The following is a 19,044-nucleotide window of genomic DNA, read 5'->3' on the forward strand; positions in this document are numbered from 1 at the left end:
TGCAAATTACTTTTCAAAAGAGCATAGAAAATGGCTACTTGGAAACATGGTGTTTGGTTTATCCAGCTCATATACTGTACTAGGATCCCAGCAAAAAAGGGGGCTTCTACATTAGGTGGAGAATCCATCTATCAGAATTTTAAAATTAATTGTGATTAAGTGATTGATCTATTAAACAAATATTGGTTGAGCATCTACCATGTGCCAGCGACTGTTCTAGATGTTGGGAGATGCGGACATGAACAAAACAAAGATCTCAAGCACAAGAAAGACACAGCAAAGAAAATATTAAATATGGACATTAAATATTGACATTAAATGTCAAGGAGGAAAAGCAGCGTAAGAGATATAGGAAAGCCCTCATATCCACTTTCCCATAGTTTGAAAGTTTTATAAAATCATAATTCTCTGACCTTATGTCAAATGATATCATAAACTAGTTAACTGGTAGCTTTTTCTTTGATGTGATTCAACTAATGGGAACCACCGTTCTGTCACATACACTGCCTAGAATTTGAAAGAAAATCTAGAGGAATTCGTCCTTTTTGCTGAGGGAATTTTAAGAAATCACATAGGTATATACTGTTATTTTCACAACATGATTTATCACGACTGTCTTCTTTCACTTCTTAAATTTCCTAGTGCCTCACCCAGACTACAGGTTGTAAAAAGTAGGGATCATGTTTGGGTTGTTCACTGATCTATCAGAACTGAGTACATAGATACCAACAACACCTCTTTGAGTGAAGGAATGAATAATTATAATTACATGGTTTTCTGATTACATAACCTCCTTCAAACCTTTTTCAAACTCCTAATAGCCCCCTGGATTATCAGAGAATACAATTGTAGCGATTCTTTTGGAAAACAACGCGTGGTGGCGCTGCAGGCTAAGGCTTAAAATTTTTTTTAAAAAAAGCCCAGGAACTGCTACGAATTCTACTTCCGATCTATAGCTGAAAACAAAAGCCTGTACGCAGAGTTCAGGACCAGTACGTCGTGCTACTCACCAACATTTCCGGACAGGTAACCGAGAGATCCATCACTGTACCTAAGGTAGAACTGGGCCCTGTTTCTGAAAAGGCATTTGTGGAAGTAAAGATGGAGGCCGGAGGGGAGTGCTTTCCTAAACAAAGGCAAGTCCTGATTCTCTTTCTCGTGTTGGGAATGGCTCTGGCAGGCTGGGAATCTCGTCGCTATTCCGTGATGGAGGAAACCGAGAGTGGCTCGTCTGTGGCCAACCTGGCCAAGGACCTGGGGCTGGGAGTGGGTGAGCTAGCAGCGCGAGGAGCCCGGGTGGTCTCTGAGGATAACGAACCCCGCTTGCAGCTTGATCTGCGGACCGGGGAGTTGATATTAAATGAGAAACTGGATCGGGAGGAGATGTGTGGCCCCACAGAGCCATGTGTAATGCATTTCCAAGTGTTACTGAAAAAACCACTGGGAGTATTTCGAGCTGAGCTACTGGTGAGAGACATAAATGACCATTCTCCAGAGTTTCCTGAAGGAGAAATGACTCTGAAAATCTCAGAGAATAGCCCCCCTGGGACCGTGTTTCCTCTGAAAAAAGCCCAGGACTTGGATGTGGGCAAAAACAACATCCAGAATTACAGTATCAGTCCCAACTCTCATTTCCATGTTTCTACCCGCACCCGGGGGGATGGTAGGAAATATCCAGAACTGGTACTAGACAAGGAGCTGGATCGAGAGAAGCAGGCGGAGCTCAGATTAACCCTCACAGCACTGGATGGCGGCTCTCCACCCCGGTCTGGCACCGCGCAGGTGCGCATCTTGGTCTTGGACGTCAATGACAATGCCCCTGAGTTTGCAAAGACACTCTACCAGGTGCAGGTTCCAGAGAACAGCCCTGTGGGCATGCTAGTTGTCAAGGTCTCCGCTAGAGATTTAGACACTGGGACAAATGGGGAGATATCTTATTCCTATTTTTATAGTTCTCAGGAGACAAGCACAACTTTTGAGCTAAACAATCTTTCAGGAGAAGTTCGACTAATTAAAAAACTAGATTTTGAAACAAGATCTTCATATGAGCTGGAAATAGATGCGTCTGATGGTGGGGGGCTTTCTGGAAGATGCTCCGTCTCCATTGAGGTAGTGGATGTTAACGATAACTACCCAGAAATAACTATTTCATCACTCACCAGTCCCATTCCTGAAAATTCTCCTGAGACAGAAGTGGCTCTGTTTAGAATTCGAGACCGAGACTCGGGGGACAACGGAAGGATGACTTGCTCCATCCAGGATGATCTCCCCTTCCTCCTGAAACCATCAGAAGAGAATTTCTATACTCTGGTTACAAATGGGGCGCTGGACAGAGAGAGCAAAGCCTTATATAATATCACCATCACCGTCACCGACCTGGGGACCCCCAGGCTGAAAACCCAGCACAACTTAAGCGTGACGGTGTCCGACGTCAACGACAACGCCCCCGCCTTCAGCCAAAGCTCCTACACCCTGCGGGTCCGCGAGAACAACAGCCCCGCCCTGCACATCGGCAGCGTGAGCGCCACCGACAGAGACGCGGGCGCCAACGCCCAGGTCACCTACTCGCTGCTGCTGCCGCCCCACGACCCGCACCTGCCCCTGGCCTCGCTGGTGTCCATCAACGCGGACAACGGGCAGCTGTTCGCGCTCAGGGCGCTGGATTACGAGGCGCTGCAGGCGTTCGAGTTCGGCGTGCGCGCGGCCGACCGCGGCTCGCCCGCGCTCAGCAGCCAGGCGCTGGTGCGCGTGCTGGTGGTGGACGACAACGACAACGCGCCCTTCGTGCTGTACCCGCTGCAGAACGGCTCGGCGCCCTGCACCGAGCTGGTGCCCAGGGCGGCCGAGGCGGGCTACCTGGTGACCAAGGTGGTGGCGGTGGACGGCGACTCGGGCCAGAACGCCTGGCTGTCGTACCAGCTGCTCAAGGCCACGGAGCCCGGGCTGTTCGGCGTGTGGGCGCACAACGGCGAGGTGCGCACGGCCCGGCTGCTGAGCGAGCGCGACGCCGTCAAGCACAGGCTGCTGGTGCTGGTCAAGGACAATGGCGAGCCGCCGCTGTCGGCCAGCGTCACGCTGCACGTGCTGCTGGTGGACGGCTTCTCGCAGCCCTACCTGCCGCTGCCGGACGTGGCGGCGGCCGAGGCCCGGGCCGACCCGCTCACCGTCTACTTGGTCATCGCCTTGGCGTCGGTGTCGTCGCTCTTCCTGGTGTCGGTGCTGGTGTTCGTGGCGGTGCGGCTGTGCAGGAGGAGCCGGGCGGCGTCGGAGGGCGGCTGCGCGGTGCCCGAGGGCCCGTTTGCGGGCCACCTGGTGGACGTCAGCGGCACGGGGACCCTGTCCCACAGCTACCAGTATGAGGTGTGTCTGAGGGAAGGATCTGGGACCAAGGAGTTTAAATTCTTGAAGCCTATCTTCCCCAATATTCTGAGCCAGGACCTTGGGAGTAAGTCAGAGGGAAATCCAACCTTCCGGAATAGTTTAGGTATCTGAAACTTTCCTGTTTACTTTTCCATCAGTTTTGTCTCCTTCACCTTTCTGTTTCTTTTTTTAATACAGTAGTAATTTTAGTTGAACTTTCCCCCTCTTTTTTCCATAGTAAATTTACTGTGTTTGTTGGCCTGATTATTCTATGATTATTTTTCCAGTTATTGTAGTATTAGTAGAAATTCTATATCAGGAAATTCATATTTCTGATTAAAATTTTCATACTCATTCCTAAAGAATAATATGAAAATTAACCTCTCAGAATAAACAATTCTTATTTTCAAAGTATCTTACTAACGATATGACACTACTTAAGAATGTCTGATTCCTGGGGCACCTAGGTGGCTCAGTTGGTTAATGAGCTGACTCTTGATCTCAACACAGGCTTTGATCTCAGGGTCATGAGTTCAAGCCCGTGTTGGGCTCCATGCTGGGTGTGGAGTCTACTTAAACATAAAAGAATGTCTGATTTCTTTTTACATACTCATTTTTAAATTACTGGAAGCCTTTTAGGTTTTATTAGTAACACACCTATGACTTTTGCATAGCCCCTTGTGTGTTTGATGTGGAATCAATTTGTATTTACCCATGCCCAGTTTTCCCAAGCCCCTTTTTGGATTTTTGTTTTACAAATAGACAGCAATGTGTATGTTTTCATGCTATTTATTTCAAAAAGTCACACTTGTAAGCATTAGATTTTCATTCTGAGATACATGTCACATCATGAAAATACATCTTTATCATGCATTCTTTCTCAGAAATTCATGTTGAAAAAACATATGGGTTCTTACATGTAACTTAAGTTATGATCCTGATAAGAGTCCTAGACAGATTTACTGATACCCAGATTGTATTTAAGATGTTTTTATATTCTAACAGCTCTAGTGCCAGGTAAGGCATTGCTTGCAATTATCTGCTATGATTGCAGAGTAGTTCTCAAGTGGCTTCCAAGTTCTAGGCCTAGAGAAGCTTTTGATGGCACAACATGCCAATATCTACTTGCCTTTGGATGATGACATTGTACTTGTTAATAGGGATTTGAAAGAATATATATTGCATAATTAATATTAGTTAACCAAAGAAGACTTACTAAAGGATATGTTGGTGAGGGTGTTGAATGATTTGAAGAAGTAATCAGCTCTATTGTCAGGATTCCTCTATCTCCAGGAATCCCCTTAATTTTGCAGATGCTATAGAATGGTGTGGTAGAATAAAGGCTCCCTAAAGACACCTGCATCCTAATTCCTGGAACCTGTAAAATATTAAGCCATATTGTAAAGGGGGATTAAGGTTCAGATGGAATTAAGGTTGCTAATTAGTTAACCCGAAAATGGAATATCCCAGATGCTCTGTGTGGGCCTGATTCATCAGCTGAAAGGCCTTAAGAGCAGATCGGAGTTTTCCCTGAAATGAAGAAGAAATTCTGCCCGTGGGCAGGGGCTTCAGCTTGTGCGCAGAGTTCCAGCCAGCCCTTTAATTGCCTGTCCTACAGATATTGGACTTGCCTAGCCAGCTCCCACAATTGAGTAAGTCACTTCCTTGCAACAAATCTCTCATTATGTATCTCCTGCTGGTTCTGTTTTCCCGGTTGAACCTCAAATGATACAGGTTTTGGTACATGGAAGTGGACTACTACTGTAACAAATAACTAAGATCATAGGAGTTGTTTTGGAACTCAAAGGTAGGTAGAGGCTGGAGGATTTTGAAAAGCGTGAAGGAAAAATACTTTGCTTTGAATAGTAGAAATATGGATATTAACAAGTCTGCTATCAAAGTCTCAGAAGGAAGTAAGGAGCATGGTGGAGAAAACATATGTTGCCATATGGAATACCTACCTAAATCAGGGTGCCTGGGTGGCTCAGTAGGTTGTGTCTGACTTGGTTTTGGCTCAGGTTATGACCTCAGAGTCATGAGATCAAGCCCCGCGTCAGGCTCCATGCTGAGCTTGGAGCCTGCTTAAGATTCCCTCTCTCCCTCTCCCCCGTCCCCTCACTCTCCAGTGCCAGCGCTCTGTCTCTCTCTCTCTTCAAACAAAACAAAAACAAAACAAAAAAACAAAAAAAACCCTATATCATTGTAAAGAGAATGCTGGTAGAAATATGGATGTTAAAGTCACTGATGGTGAGGGATCAGACAGAAATGAGGTGCAGCCCGGTTTCTTCTTGCTGCTTATAATGTGAGAGGAATGAAATAGATGGAGGGAAGAACTGTTAAGCTTTTAAAAGGGACTAGAATTTGGTAATGTGGTAAATTCTTTGACTATTCAGATTGCACAATAGGCTCAAATAAGGAAAGTATGTTCTAGATCAAAAGCCAAGGGGTCATAGGACAAACTTTTGCTAGTGCCTTGAAAGGATTAAAAGAGCATTCAGTCACACAGCAGGTTCTTTAAAGAGGTTAGGCATGTGATTCATGGAAATTCCAGCAGAAGTCAGGAACAGACATGAGATTACCCAGGAAAGAACGGTGAAGCAACCTATTGTCAAGGAGAGAGAATCCCTGTGACATACACAAGGGGCTCAGAAAGTTCTTGAGAATGTTATACCAACAGAAGTATTAGCAGCTTGAATTGAAGAGACAGAATGATATAAAAGAAACTTATTGTACTGCACAATTCTATAAGCCAGAAACGATTGGAAAAAAAATACTAGCCAAAACATATACTACTGTTTCATGAAAAAGGAAGGATGGCTCATAACACAGAGCCTGGAGCCCAGAGTGTGGAGGTCCAAACCCAGGCCTTGAAAGGAAAGAGAGTTTTCCTGGATGGATTTCAGCATTTCTTGGGGCATATGACTATTTCTACTTTCTATTTTCTGTTTTTTTTTAAGATTTTATTTATTTATTTGACAGAGATAGAGACAGCCAGCGAGAGAGGGAACACAAGCAGGGGGAGTGGGAGAGGAAGAAGCAGGCTCATAGCGGAGGAGCCTAATGTGGGGCTCGATCCCAGAACGCCGGGATCATGCCCTGAGCGGAAGGCAGACGCTTAACCGCTGTGCCACCCAGGCACCCCTATTTTCTGTTTTTGAAGTGGAATGGCTATTAACTGTTACCCTGTGCCTATCCCACCATGATATAGTTTGGAGAGCAGATAATTTGTTTAGTTTCACTGGTCCACAGATGGAGAGTAATTATGCCCAGGATGAGTAGTACCTAGAGTTTCACCCATACCTAATTTAGATGATATAAATAGTGAAATTTTGAGTTTTTAAGTTGATGAAATTCAGATGAAATTATGGACTGAGTTGATACTGTAATGAATGAGATCTCTGGGGACCTTGAGTATATATATATATATATATTTTTTTTTTTTTTACGTGGGTTGAATGTAAATCTTTGGGGGCCAGAGAGTGGACTTCCGGTAAGGAGAATAATGGTCCTACAAAGGATCAGAGTCCTAATCTCTGGAACTGTATCATTTGATATGTGGCAAAGAGGAATTGGATTTGATTATAGAAAAAAGGTTAATGATCAGCTGACCTTAAAATAAAGAGATTACCCTAGATTATCCAGGTGGGCCAATGTAATCACAAGGGCCCTTAACAAGAGGTTGTAGAGGGGAGAGTCTGTGTCAGAGTGATGTTTTACTGACTTTGAAGAGGGAAGGGAGCCTCCAGTGAAGGCATGCGGGCAGCCACTAGAAGCTAGAACAGGCAAAAATGAATTCTCCATTAGGGCCTCCATAAAGGAACACAGCCCTACCTTAAATGTAGCCCAGTGAGACCCATTTTAGACTTGACCTCTAGAGCTATAAGATTATAATAAACTTGTATTTTTAAGCCACAAAGTTTGTGGTAATTTGCTGTAGCAGTGATCAGAAACAAATACAAATGACTTCTAAAAAAGCCATTTCTGAACCCATTTTTCTTTGCCTGCCCCTACTCTCAGCCAAAATATTCACGTTCCCATAATCTCTTGCAGGTAGGAGTATCCTAGTACTCAGCTATTGCTAGTGATTTAAAAGTGCAATGGGGGCATTATGCTTAAGGGAAATTTTTTCTTTCCTTTTTTATTTTTAGCTTTTTCTTTTTCCTTTTTAAATTGAAGTAGAGTTGATACACAATGTTATATTAATTTCAGATGTACAACATAGTGATTTAACAACTCTACATTATGCTTTATCATCACAAGTGTAGTTACCATCTCTCACCTTACAACACTATTACAATACCATATTCCACCATATTCCCTGTGCCATACCTTCCATCCACATGAATTACACATTCCATAACTGGAATCCTGTATCTCCCACTCCCCACACTTCTTCACCCATTCTGCTCATTCCCTCTGGCAAACACCAGTTTGTTCCCTGTATTTGTGTCTCTTCTTGTTTCTTGGGGTTTTTGTTTGTTTGTTTGTTTATTCGGCGTTGGGGTTGTTTTTTTTTTTTTAGATTCTACATGTAAGTGAAATCATATGTTATTTGTCTCTGTCTGACTTCTTTCACTTGGCTTAATACCCTTAGGTCCATCCATGTTGTTGCAAAGGGTGAAATCTCATTCTTTTTATGGCTGAATAATATTCCATTGTATATTTATACCACATCTTCTTTATCCATTCAGCTATTGATGGACTCTTAGGTTGCTTCCATACCTTGGCTATTGTAAGTAATGCTGCAACAAACATAGAGGTGCATGTATCTTTTCGAATTAGTGTTTCTGTTTTCTTTGGGTAAATAACCAATGTGTAATTACTGGATTGTATGGTATTTCTTTTTTTAAAAGATTTTATTTATTTATTTGAGAGAGACAGAGAGAGAGAGCTCATAAGTGTGGGGAGGGGCAGGGGAAGAGGGAGAAGCAGACTCCCCACTGAGCGCAGAGCCCCATGCAGGGCTCAATCCCGGGACCCTGACATCATGACCTGAGCTGAAGTCAGACACTTAACTGACTGAGCTGTGCAGGTGCCCCTATATGGTATTTCTATTTTTAATTTTTTGAGGAAACACCATACTGTTCCACAGTGGTTGCACTAAGTTGTATTCCTTCCAGTAGTGCAGGAGAGTTCCTTTTTCTCCACATCCTTGCCAACACTTGCTATTTCTTGTCTTTTTGATACCAACCATTCTGAGAGGTATAAAGTGATATTTCATTGTAGTTTTGGTTTGCATTTCCCTGATGATTGGTGATGTCAAGCGTCTTTTCATATGTTTATTGGACATCTGTATGTCTTCTTTGAAAAAATGTCTTTTGAGGTCCTCTGCCCATTTTTAAATTGGATTATTTGTTTTTTGGTGTTGAATTGTACGGTTTTTTGAGAGAGAGAGTGAGAGAGAGGAAGGAAGGGAGGGAGGGAGGGAGGAAGGAAGGAAGGAAGGAAGGAAGGAAGGAAGGGAAGGAAGGAAGAGAAAAAGAGACCAAGCAAGCGAGGGAGCGAGCGCAGGTGCAAGAGCCTGACCCAGGGCTCCATCTCACAACCCCGAGATCATGACTTGGGCTGAAACCAAGAGTGAGAAGCTCAACCAACTGAGCCACCCAGATGTCCTGAGTTGTATAAGTTCTTCATGTATTTTGAATACTAACCCCGTATTGGATATATCATTTGCAAATATCTTTCTCCCATTTAGTAGGTTGCCTCTTTTGCTGTTGATGATGGTTTCTTTTGCTGTGCAAAAGCTTTAATTTGGGTATAATTAAGGCAAATATTTTTCAAAGGGCTAGTCTGAGGTGGCATGTTCCTAGGGTCTTTTGCCCATTTTCCTTTTTCATAACCAGCGTGGGTACTGGGGAGTAAGCCAGCAGCCAGCTTGCAACCATGAGATGAATACTCTGATCTACCGTGGCTGACTTTATATTTTTATTCAGTCATTTTATTCAGGCTAATACAAACATACACAAATAACTGAACTTTTCTAAGTTTTATTAATTTATTGGACAGAGAGAGACACAGCAAGAGAGGGAACACCAGCAGGGGGAGTGGGAGAGGGAGAAGCAGGCTTCCCGCTGAGCAGGGAGCCTGATGTGGGGATCGATCCCAGGACCCTGGGATCATGACCTGAGCCGAAGGCAGATGCTTAATGACTGAGCCACCCAGGTGCCCCAATAACTGAACTTTCAAAAGAATATTCCTGGCTAGTAGCACCCCAAAAGTTGAGTTGTGAAGAATAGAATTAAAAGTTGAACTGATAAGCTACTCTTTAAACCTGTGGGAGTGGTGTGCTGACAAAATGACTGTGATGTTTATGAAGTAACCCAGAACTGATTTCCATCTCAGGCAGGGAAGTAGAAGGGCCAAAAATTTTACTTAGTAAAATAAATTGCCAAAATGTGTGTCCTGAAAATCTTCATAAGCATATCATCAATCTACATGTTTTGGTAAAATATGTCTGGTAGAAGGATCAGAAATTCCTAACAATCTTCTCAATATACACAGAAGTGTGTTTTGTAACAAGCTCAGAGACCCCCCATGTTAGTATCCGTTATTCCTCTCCCTATTACTTCACAAATATTTTATTGGTAAAGGGTGGAATTTGAAGCCATCTCCAAAAGATGAATACTTATATCTTTCTCAGATTGACCTGGCATGCCTTGAAAAGAGCATTACTTCCAATCGATCAGCATAGTCATGAAAAAGCAATAAAAATCTTCCATGATACACTAATGGTAATGCCTCAAGCAATTTTAGAACTCCACAGCTGCACCCAGAGTGTTTGTGTATCTGTGTGTGTTTGTATATGTGTGCATTTGAATATGTGTGGGAAGGAGTAGCTTTAGTAGATGGTGGAGATAACGCGGCATGCACAGATATATACCAGAGTAACATTGCTTTTCCACATTATAAAGATATTTTTCCTTTAATGCATAAACATATGTAATAAACTTGGCATTAATAACATATTCTAGAAGAGATAATATTTGCAAACTAAAGGAATTTTCTTTTTGTAAATTTAACAATGCCAGCATTGTTGAATCTACATGTTTGATAGCCTTCTTGTCCTTGAAGGAGCATCCCAGGAGAGGAAACTATGCTGTAGGTATGGTCATTTTTTCCCCCCAGTGAGATCAGGAAACAGTAAAGTTGACATCAGGCTGTGACAGGATGTGACACCAGGATGGATTAGGGTGAGGCCAAGTTGTGCAAGTATAGGGTTAGATCCTTTCTTTATCTAATATTTGGATATAATATCTAATATTTGGATAGTTCATAATATATTGTTTTCATGAAGTTTTGTTTTTTTAGAATATTTCATGAAACAGTATCTATCTTTAATACTAAGTGTTGGAGAGATCCATTAATTTTCCTTCTGAGACACTTGCCTTACCCTAGTCCTGGTCCTATTGGTTGTTTCCAACTTGCAAGTTCAAGTGGCCATTGTAGTACTAGTGATGCCATCACAACTGGAATCTGACCACCAAAATCTGAATCAAGTCCCCCTCCATTCTGAATATGGGATAGCAGCAGCAACAGTAGAAGAATACAAAGGTATCCAAGGAGATCCAATGAACTGGAGTCCTGCAGACTGGGAAGAGAAGAGCACCTCTATGTCTGTGATTAACCAGGCAAATTTTTTTTCTTCCAGGTGGCATGTGGCTGTGTGAAAAATACATTTATTAGGTAGATTAAATTTGCTAATAATGTTGTTGAGAATTTTACATTTATGTTCATGGGATATCAGTCTATATATTCTTTTCATGTTATACTCTTATCAGGTTTAGTTTCAGGATTATACTGGCCTCATAACATGATTTGGCAATTGTTTCCTCCTTTCTTTTATGAAAGAGTTTGTGTAAGATATACAATATTTCTTCTTTATGTATTTGATAGAATTTACTACAGAAACCGTCTGTGGGGGCGCCTGGGTGGCACAGCGGTTGAGCGTCTGCCTTCGGCTCAGGGCGTGATCCCGGCGTTATGGGATCGAGCCCCACGTCAGGCTCCTGTGCTATGAGCCTGTTTCTTCCTCTCCCACTCCCCCCTGCTTCTGTTCCCTCTCTCACTGGCTGTCTCTATCTCTGTCAAGTAAATAAATAAAATCTTAAAAAAAAAAAAAAAAAGAAAAAAAAGAAACCGTCTGTGGCTAACATTTTCTTTGTGGAAAAATTTTGAATTGCAAAATAAATTGTTTAAGTAGATATCCTATAATTCCAGTTTTCTGTTTTTTCTTGTGTCAGTTGGTAACATGTTTTTTAAACAATTTGTCCATTTTGTCTAAGATGTTAAATTTATTGACATGAAGTTGTTTGTAATATTTCTTTATCATCTTTTCAATCTGTTTAGGATCTGTAGTGATACCCCTTTTTCATTGTGGATATTGGTAAAATACATTTTCTCTCCTTTTGTCTTTATCAGTATTACTTTATCAGTATCAATTTTATTAATCTTTTTTTAAAAAAATCTTTGTCATTTTCCTATTTCTGTTTTCTGCTTCATTGATTTCCACTCTTATATTTTTATTTCTTTTTCTATACCTACCTTAGGTTTAGTTTTCTCTTTTTCTAGTTTGAAGGTTTGGTTCATTGACACTAAGCTTTTTTTTATAGATGAAAATACTTAAATATATAACTTAAAGCTATAGATTTCTTTCTGTGCATTACTCAAGCTGCATTTCATGAATTTGGATACATGGTGGTTTTTTACCGTTCAGTTTGAATTTACTTATAATTTCCCTGTTGATTTCTTATTTGATCTATTGGTTAATTGGAAGTATGTTTCTTCATTTCCAAATATCCAGAGATAACATTTTCATATTCAAAATAACTCTGTTTTGCTCTAAGAACATACTCTGTATGATTTCAGTCCTTTAAAACTTATTGGGTTTTGTTGTTATCCAACATATGGATTATCTTGATGAGTTTTTCATGTGTAGTTGAAATAAATGTGTATGTAGCATTCTATAAATATCAATTAAACCAAGTTGCTTGATAATTTTAAATTTTCTTTATTCCCACCATTTTTTCCTGCTTGTTCTAATAATTACTGAGATAAAATGTTAAATTCTTAAATTATGATTGTGAATTGGTGTATTTCTCCTTTCAGGTGTAGCACTTTTTAAAACTTCATGTATTTTGAAGCTCTGTTATTAGATGTGCACATAGGTAGGATTATTTTATCTCCTGGATGAATTGACACTAATTATTATGAAGCATCCCTTTTAGTCTCTGGTAATACTGTTAATCTGATAATAAAGTCACCCCCATATTTCTTATGCTTAAGGTTCATTTGATATCTTTTTTCCCTCCTTTTACTTTCTCATTCTGTCTTTGTATTTTAAATACAACTTACATAAACTGCAGAGAGTTGGATTTTGTTTTTTTATCCAGTCTTGTCATTTCTGCCTCCTAATGAGAGAGTTTGTCCCATTTATATTTAATATAATTATTTATATGATTGTGTCTATGGCAATTTTTTTTAAGATTCTATTTTTTAAGTAATCTCTCCACCCAATGTGGGGCTCATACAGCCCCTAGATCAAGAGTCACATGCTCCACCAAATGAACCAGCCAGGCACCCCTATTGTAATTTTTGGTACCATCTGCTTTCATTCCTTTGTTTCTTGTTTACTGGATTTGATTTTTGTTTTGTTTGTTTTTGCTTAATTGTGTATTTTTTTGTATTCCATTTTATGCACTAAATTGACTTTTTACCCATAACATTTTTGGGGGTATTTCATCAGAGAATAAGAAGATACAGCCTTTATCAACACAGTCTACCTTAAATTAGCGTTATGTCACTTCATCATCAATGTGGAAAAACTTCCTATTAGGTAATCCTCATCGTTTTCTGTCATGACACAGAGGATCAACACAAGACAGGAGAGGTATGTAAGAATTCATATGGTGAAGAACCTCTGTAAGTAGATCAAATTGGAAAATATTTGAAAAATACCTTAATATGTAATGTGTAGAAGATATTGCATGCTAGAGAGAAATATAATGAGGATAATCAGTGTGAGAAAAACTTCAGCCAGATTTCAAATTTAAATGTGCACAAAAGGGGCGCCTGGGTGGCACAGCGGTTGAGCGTCTGCCTTCGGCTCAGGGCGTGATCCCGGCGTTGTGGGATCGAGCCCCACATCAGGCTCCTCTGCTATGAGCCTGCTTCTTCCTCTCCCACTCCCCCTGCTTGTGTTCCCTCTCTCGCTGGCTGTCTCTGTCTCTGTCAAATAAATAAATAAAATCTTTAAAAAAAAAAAAATAAAAAAAAATAAATGTGCACAAAAGTACTCATACTGAAGAGAAATGCTATGAATTCAGTAGATGTGAGAAAATAGTAATTAATCATTCATTTGTTAAAACACACATGGGATCACACACTGACACAAAACCTATCAATCTAAGGACAGTAAAGAGCCCTTCAGCTGTTCTTTGTATTGTAGGACTCACATGAAAATTCACACTGGAAAATAATATACAAAATGTGGGAAAGCCATTATCCATTCTTCATCCATTCCTATACATGTAAAACTCATGTGGAGATAAGCCTTATTTCATATAATGCAAAAAATGTTTTAAAAAAACCTTCCATTTTTTTTCATCTCTTAGAAAAATGTAGACAATCTCACTGAAGAGAAATACTATGAAGGTAAAAAATATGGAAAAAAATCCTCAGTTTTCCCTCATCCTTTAGGGACATGTGAGAACTCATATTGAAAATACCTCTTTTGACTGTAGAAGGGTATGAGAAAGTCTTTATTTCTTGTACAACCCTTACTGATTCACATTGAGATGAAGCCTTACGAATATAAGAAATGTAGGAAAACCTTCATTTATTCCTGAAAGCTTACTCTACAGGTGAGAAAACATATCAAAAAGGATCTCTATACATATAAGAAATGTGGGAAAAGCTACAGTTTCCCTTTTCCCTTTAATAACCACAAACACTGGAGAGAGGCCTTATAATTGTAAACAATGTGACAAATCCTTTTGTTTTTTGTATTTTACTGTACATATGAAAATGCACATTGGAAGAGAAACTGTGAATATATGAAATGCAGTAACTTCTGCCTTCTCATCTCTTAGGTCATGAGAACTCATACTAGAGAGAAGTCATATTAATATCTGGAGTGTAAGAAAGTCTTGTATCTAATTCCTTCAGGGTCTTGTGAAAATTCACGTTGGAGAGAAAGCATACAAGTGTAAGAAATGTGGGAAAGTGTATTTCTTAACACTTCAGTGCTTATTTGAGAACATACCCACTGAAGAGAAAATATATAAATTTAAAGAATGTGGAAAACCTTTCACATCTTTCTCATTCCTTAGTCAGCTAACGAGAACTCATACTGTGGTATGAAGAATGTGGAAAATCTTTTAGAAAAAGACATGGGGAAAGTCACATTGGAGAGAAACCCAATGAATGTAATCAATGTGGGAAAGCCTTCAGGTGCATCTAATCTTTTATTATGCATGAGGAAATTCACATTGGAGGAGAAATCTTTAAAATGTTGTAAATATGGAATTGTTTTATCAGTGTCTCATCTTTGAAGTGACTCCTAGCTCATAATTTCTGCTTTGTGTTTTCCAATATAAGCCATTATGAAATAACCATTGCTTTCATTGTATATGTAGCTGTATCATACAACTTATGATATGATATTTTCAGTATGGTTCATTAATATGTATTGTAATATGTATTGTATAATTTCTGTTGTGAAGTCTCCTTAGACTTATATAAAGTGTTTTTAGTATGTAAGTGTATTTGAAATTAGTTTTGGGGGTGCCTGGGTAGCGCAGTCGTTAAGCGTCTGCCTTCGGCTCAGGGCGTGATCCCGGCATTCCAGGATCGAGTCCCACATCAGGCTCCTCGGCTGGGAGCCTGCTTCTTCCTCTCCCTCTCCCCTGCTGTGTTCCCTCTCTCGCTGGCTGTCTCTCTGTCACATAAATAAATAAAATATTAAAAAAAAAGAAATTAGTTACTGTTTCTAATTCCCATTCCTGTATGTAATGCATGTGGTCATTGTGATATTGACTCTGGTACTTGTTGGGATAAGTTATTGATCTTTACTGTTGAGAGATCTGCAGCATTTTTGTAGCTAATGTAGTGTACAACCACTTGTTTTGGTCGATAAGTAGTTGATGTAAGTAAAAAATGGGCAAAGTTATCAAAAAGAATGGTATTATTAGACTTGGTAATTTCACCCTTTGTGCTTTGTTCCTCCAAGTTGGACACAATACTTCAAGTTGAAGAGAGAGCCCTTGCAACCATAAGAGTGAAAGCTAAGGGTAATGATGATTGTGCTGGATTGTGTTAAATGAGACTTAGAACCACATTTTCCAGACTCTTCTTTGCTATATGGTTGTAAGTTAGAATTGGACAAGAGGAACCTGCATGAGATTTGGAATGCAAAGTGAGAAGAAGCCATTAACCTCAAAAGGATGTGGAAGTAGCAGATTGACAGATCCAGAACTGTTCAGAAGTTCCATACTTCAAGCTTGACTTCCTAACTATTGGCTTTGTTGAACATCAGCCCTGAGCCAATCACTAAGCGCCTAACTTCAGTTCCCTCAGAGGTGGCAGCTTCCACAAACATCTCCATGATCTCACCTTTCAGAGTCCTACTTTGGTGGCTACATGTGCACAGCTGTTTGGATTTCCTACACAGTCAAACCTGCCTATTCTCACTGCTGTTTCATGATATCATGATTAGAGACTTTCTCCAATCCTCTGACTCCCTTTTCTCCACATTGTGAAAAGTATAATTTCTGTAGTGAGCACATAGTTCAAAAACAATATAAACAAATGAGAGAATTTGTTCCCCTTTTGCATTGTTATGTGGCTACACTATCCTTGTACTGCCTGTTTCTAGACTCTTCCAAGAGAGAAATAAGCACCTTGCTAATTTGTGGGTCATGTTGTGAGAATTTTATGTCACTCAAAACTGAATAAAATCCAAAATGATAAAAATAGTATGTGTTAAAACAATCAATCAATATAATTCATCGTTTAACAACATAAAGGAGGACATTTATGTGATCATCTTAATGCATAGGAAGTCCTTGAAAAATTCAGAATGCACTTTGTGAAAATTTTCAACACTCTAGAGGATGGGAACATCCTCACTGTGGTAAAGAATGTCTATAAAAATCCTACTACTAACATCATACTTAATGGTGAAATATTGAATGCTTCCCCATAATACTAGAGACAAGCAAGAAAGTTGTCACTGTTCTGCTCAACATTATAAAGAAGGGGTCTAGTCAATGTAAAAATGCAGGAAAAATAAATAAAAGTCACAGATACTTAAAATATTCATCTTTATTTACAGATGACATAATTGCATATGTTAAAAATCCTGAAGAAGCTACTGGGACTGAGTAGATTTAGCAGGGTTGAGGATATAAGATGGATTTGTAAAAATTGATTATATTTCCATAAAACTGCAACAAATGGGGAAAAAAGTTAAAAACTACCGTTTGCTATAGCATCAAAAAATAAATAGGAATAGATTTAACCAAAGATGTGCAAGACTTCTACACTGAAAATTATAAAACATTGCAAAGAGAAGTTGAGAAGATTTAAGTAAATGAAGAAATATGCCACATTCATGGATTGGAAGACTCAAAATTATTAAGATGTCTATTACTACCAAATTGATCTCTGTAGAGATGCAATCCCAATCAAAATCCAAATTTTTTTTTGTAGAAATTGGCGAGTGACAAGTAAACATACATGTTTTCAAGACATCTTGTATAGCTGTAGTAATAAAGATGGTGAAGTATTGGCAAAAGCATCAATAAACTAAAAATTGAATTGAGTGTAATACTAATTATTTGAAGAGAAAATCAACATTTTTTCCCAGTATCCTTATAAACTCATGGTGTTTATGGACTTAATTTGTTTTAATCAAGTATATATCTTTGGTCCACTTTTACTAATTAAATTATCTCAACTTGGCTGACAGGAAACTCCTTAAACTGACCCCTCTGGGATTTTGACCCAACCCATTATTTTGAAAGCATCCTTGCTTTCTGGCCATAGCAAGAGGTCACAAAATTATTCTTTGTTATTGCTGATCCAGACACACATTCAACTATCCTTACAAAGAGCTCTGGTTTCTTTTCATTGAGTAAAGGTGTTAGAGGACAAAATCTTGAGGTCCTGAAAAGTTGGAAGATTGAGAATAAGGAACTCTGAGTTAGAGGCATGTCGATGGACATACGAAAGTGAACATAAAGTGTGAAAATCTATATGTGCTAAGTTAATGATCACCAAAGGGCATCCCACCAAGAAGAGTCGCTAAACATTGAAACAGACAAAATCATATATCTGTTTAACTTTAGACAGCCTCTTTCATTAGCCATAACACTGCTAGCATGACGAGCACACGAACAAAGAGGCCACAGCGGCAAAGATGGAAGTGTCTGTGTCTCATTTACCAAGGCTGATCTAGCTGCTTTCATAGCCAAATGTCTAGCCTGCCAGCAACTGAGATCAACACTAAACTATTTATATGGCAGGAATGGCTTCAGTTACCATTGTTCCCAACAACCCACTTGGGGAATTTGTGCTTCCCATTTCTGAAGTCTGGGCTCTGCAAAGTTAGAAGCCCTTGTCCCTAAAGGGAAAAAATTCCACCAGAGAACATAGCAAGATCCCCAATATAATACAAGCTAAAGCAGTAACCTCAATCTTATGGTTTCCATGTGACCAGGGTCCAGCAGACAAGAAGAGAAGTGACCAACTTGACTCTGATCATCAGGAGGAAATAGGGCTGCTATTACACACTGGGGGCAAGGAAAATCTGTTTGGCACCCAGTGGACCCACTTGAGTGCCTCCTGGTCCATATTTGCCCAATTTCTTTGGTGATTGGATATATGCAACAATCTCATTGAGAAGGGCATGATGATCAGATCTCTCAGGGATGAAGCTCCGGATTACACCTCCAGGTAAGCTGGTGACACCAGGAGACGTTCTAGTGGAGGGTTAGAAGAAACCTAAAGTGGGCAATATGGAAGGGAGTTTTAACCCTTAAACCAGTTTCAGTAGTAGGAGCTGTAGGTCATCCTATTAAACTTTCTCTTCTAAGTTTCCCCCCAGGAAGAGGCCCATCGGAACCATGAAGGAGCTGCCTCCTAAATATATGTGAAGAGGATCTAAGTGGCACAGCAGGTGGACTGTAAGGACATGGAGATTCACCTCCCAGGTTCCCCTCCAATGAAGGACTTGTTTCTGGGAGTGCCAGGAGAGCCATCAGTGGCCATCCTTCAGCTGTCACGCCCATCCCAGGGTAAGAATGTCTAATTCTGATCAAGGTGGAAATATACAGACCTGGCTATTTCAATCTAACACAGCACAACTCTAAAGGGCCATTTTTACTCCAGAGCTCCTCACTTCTCTGTCTGCTGAATCCTGCCTCCATCACCTCATTTCCACAGGTGTTAATCTTAAAGAACTCCTTAGCAAACACTGTACACTCTAAGTCTATCTCAGTTCTGCTTCCTAGAGATCCCAACTTAGTAACACAGCTCCTGGCTTGTTATTGGACCATGGTATAGACTGACCCCCTGACTATGGAATACTAAGTGAACATGTGATCTGAGATGCATATAATTTACTAGATATTAGCTGATTCGTCAAACCATAAAATTGGTTTCATGTATAGCAGTTCTCCATCTTCA

At 40.1% G+C, this 19,044-nt stretch overlaps 1 protein-coding gene across 3 annotated transcripts; it reads left to right on the top strand.

Annotated features, from left to right (window-relative positions):
* LOC100482906 (protocadherin beta-15) lies at positions 1 to 16,298 on the top strand. 3 transcript variants are annotated; one of them, XM_034656143.1, is made up of 2 exons: positions 1 to 3,360; positions 13,971 to 15,227. In XM_034656143.1, the coding sequence occupies exons 1-2, from the start codon at positions 1,102 to 1,104 to the stop codon at positions 14,076 to 14,078; spliced, it is 2,367 nt and encodes a 788-aa protein (XP_034512034.1). In that variant the 5' UTR covers positions 1 to 1,101; the 3' UTR covers positions 14,079 to 15,227. The 3 variants fall into 3 exon arrangements, with proteins under 3 accessions (XP_034512034.1, XP_011218236.1, XP_019651079.2); XM_011219934.3 differs by lacking the exon at positions 13,971 to 15,227 and adding an exon at positions 15,587 to 16,298 and having other exon boundaries at positions 2 to 3,360; XM_019795520.2 differs by lacking the exon at positions 13,971 to 15,227 and adding an exon at positions 11,254 to 11,310 and having other exon boundaries at positions 5 to 3,360.
* The last annotated feature ends 2,746 nt before the right edge of the window (positions 16,299 to 19,044 follow it).

This window comes from Ailuropoda melanoleuca, chromosome 3 (assembly GCF_002007445.2).
Source record: "Ailuropoda melanoleuca isolate Jingjing chromosome 3, ASM200744v2, whole genome shotgun sequence".
NCBI classification, from domain to species: domain Eukaryota; kingdom Metazoa; phylum Chordata; class Mammalia; order Carnivora; family Ursidae; genus Ailuropoda; species Ailuropoda melanoleuca.

Coding starts and splice junctions, on each gene's coding strand:
- LOC100482906 (XM_034656143.1), top strand. CDS start 1,102: ATGGAGGCCGGAGGGGAGTGCTTTCCTAAACAAAGGCAAGTCCTGATT. Junction 3,361..13,970: donor CCCACAGCTACCAGTATGAG/GTGTGTCTGAGG, acceptor TTCATCTCTTAG/AAAAATGTAGACAATCTCAC.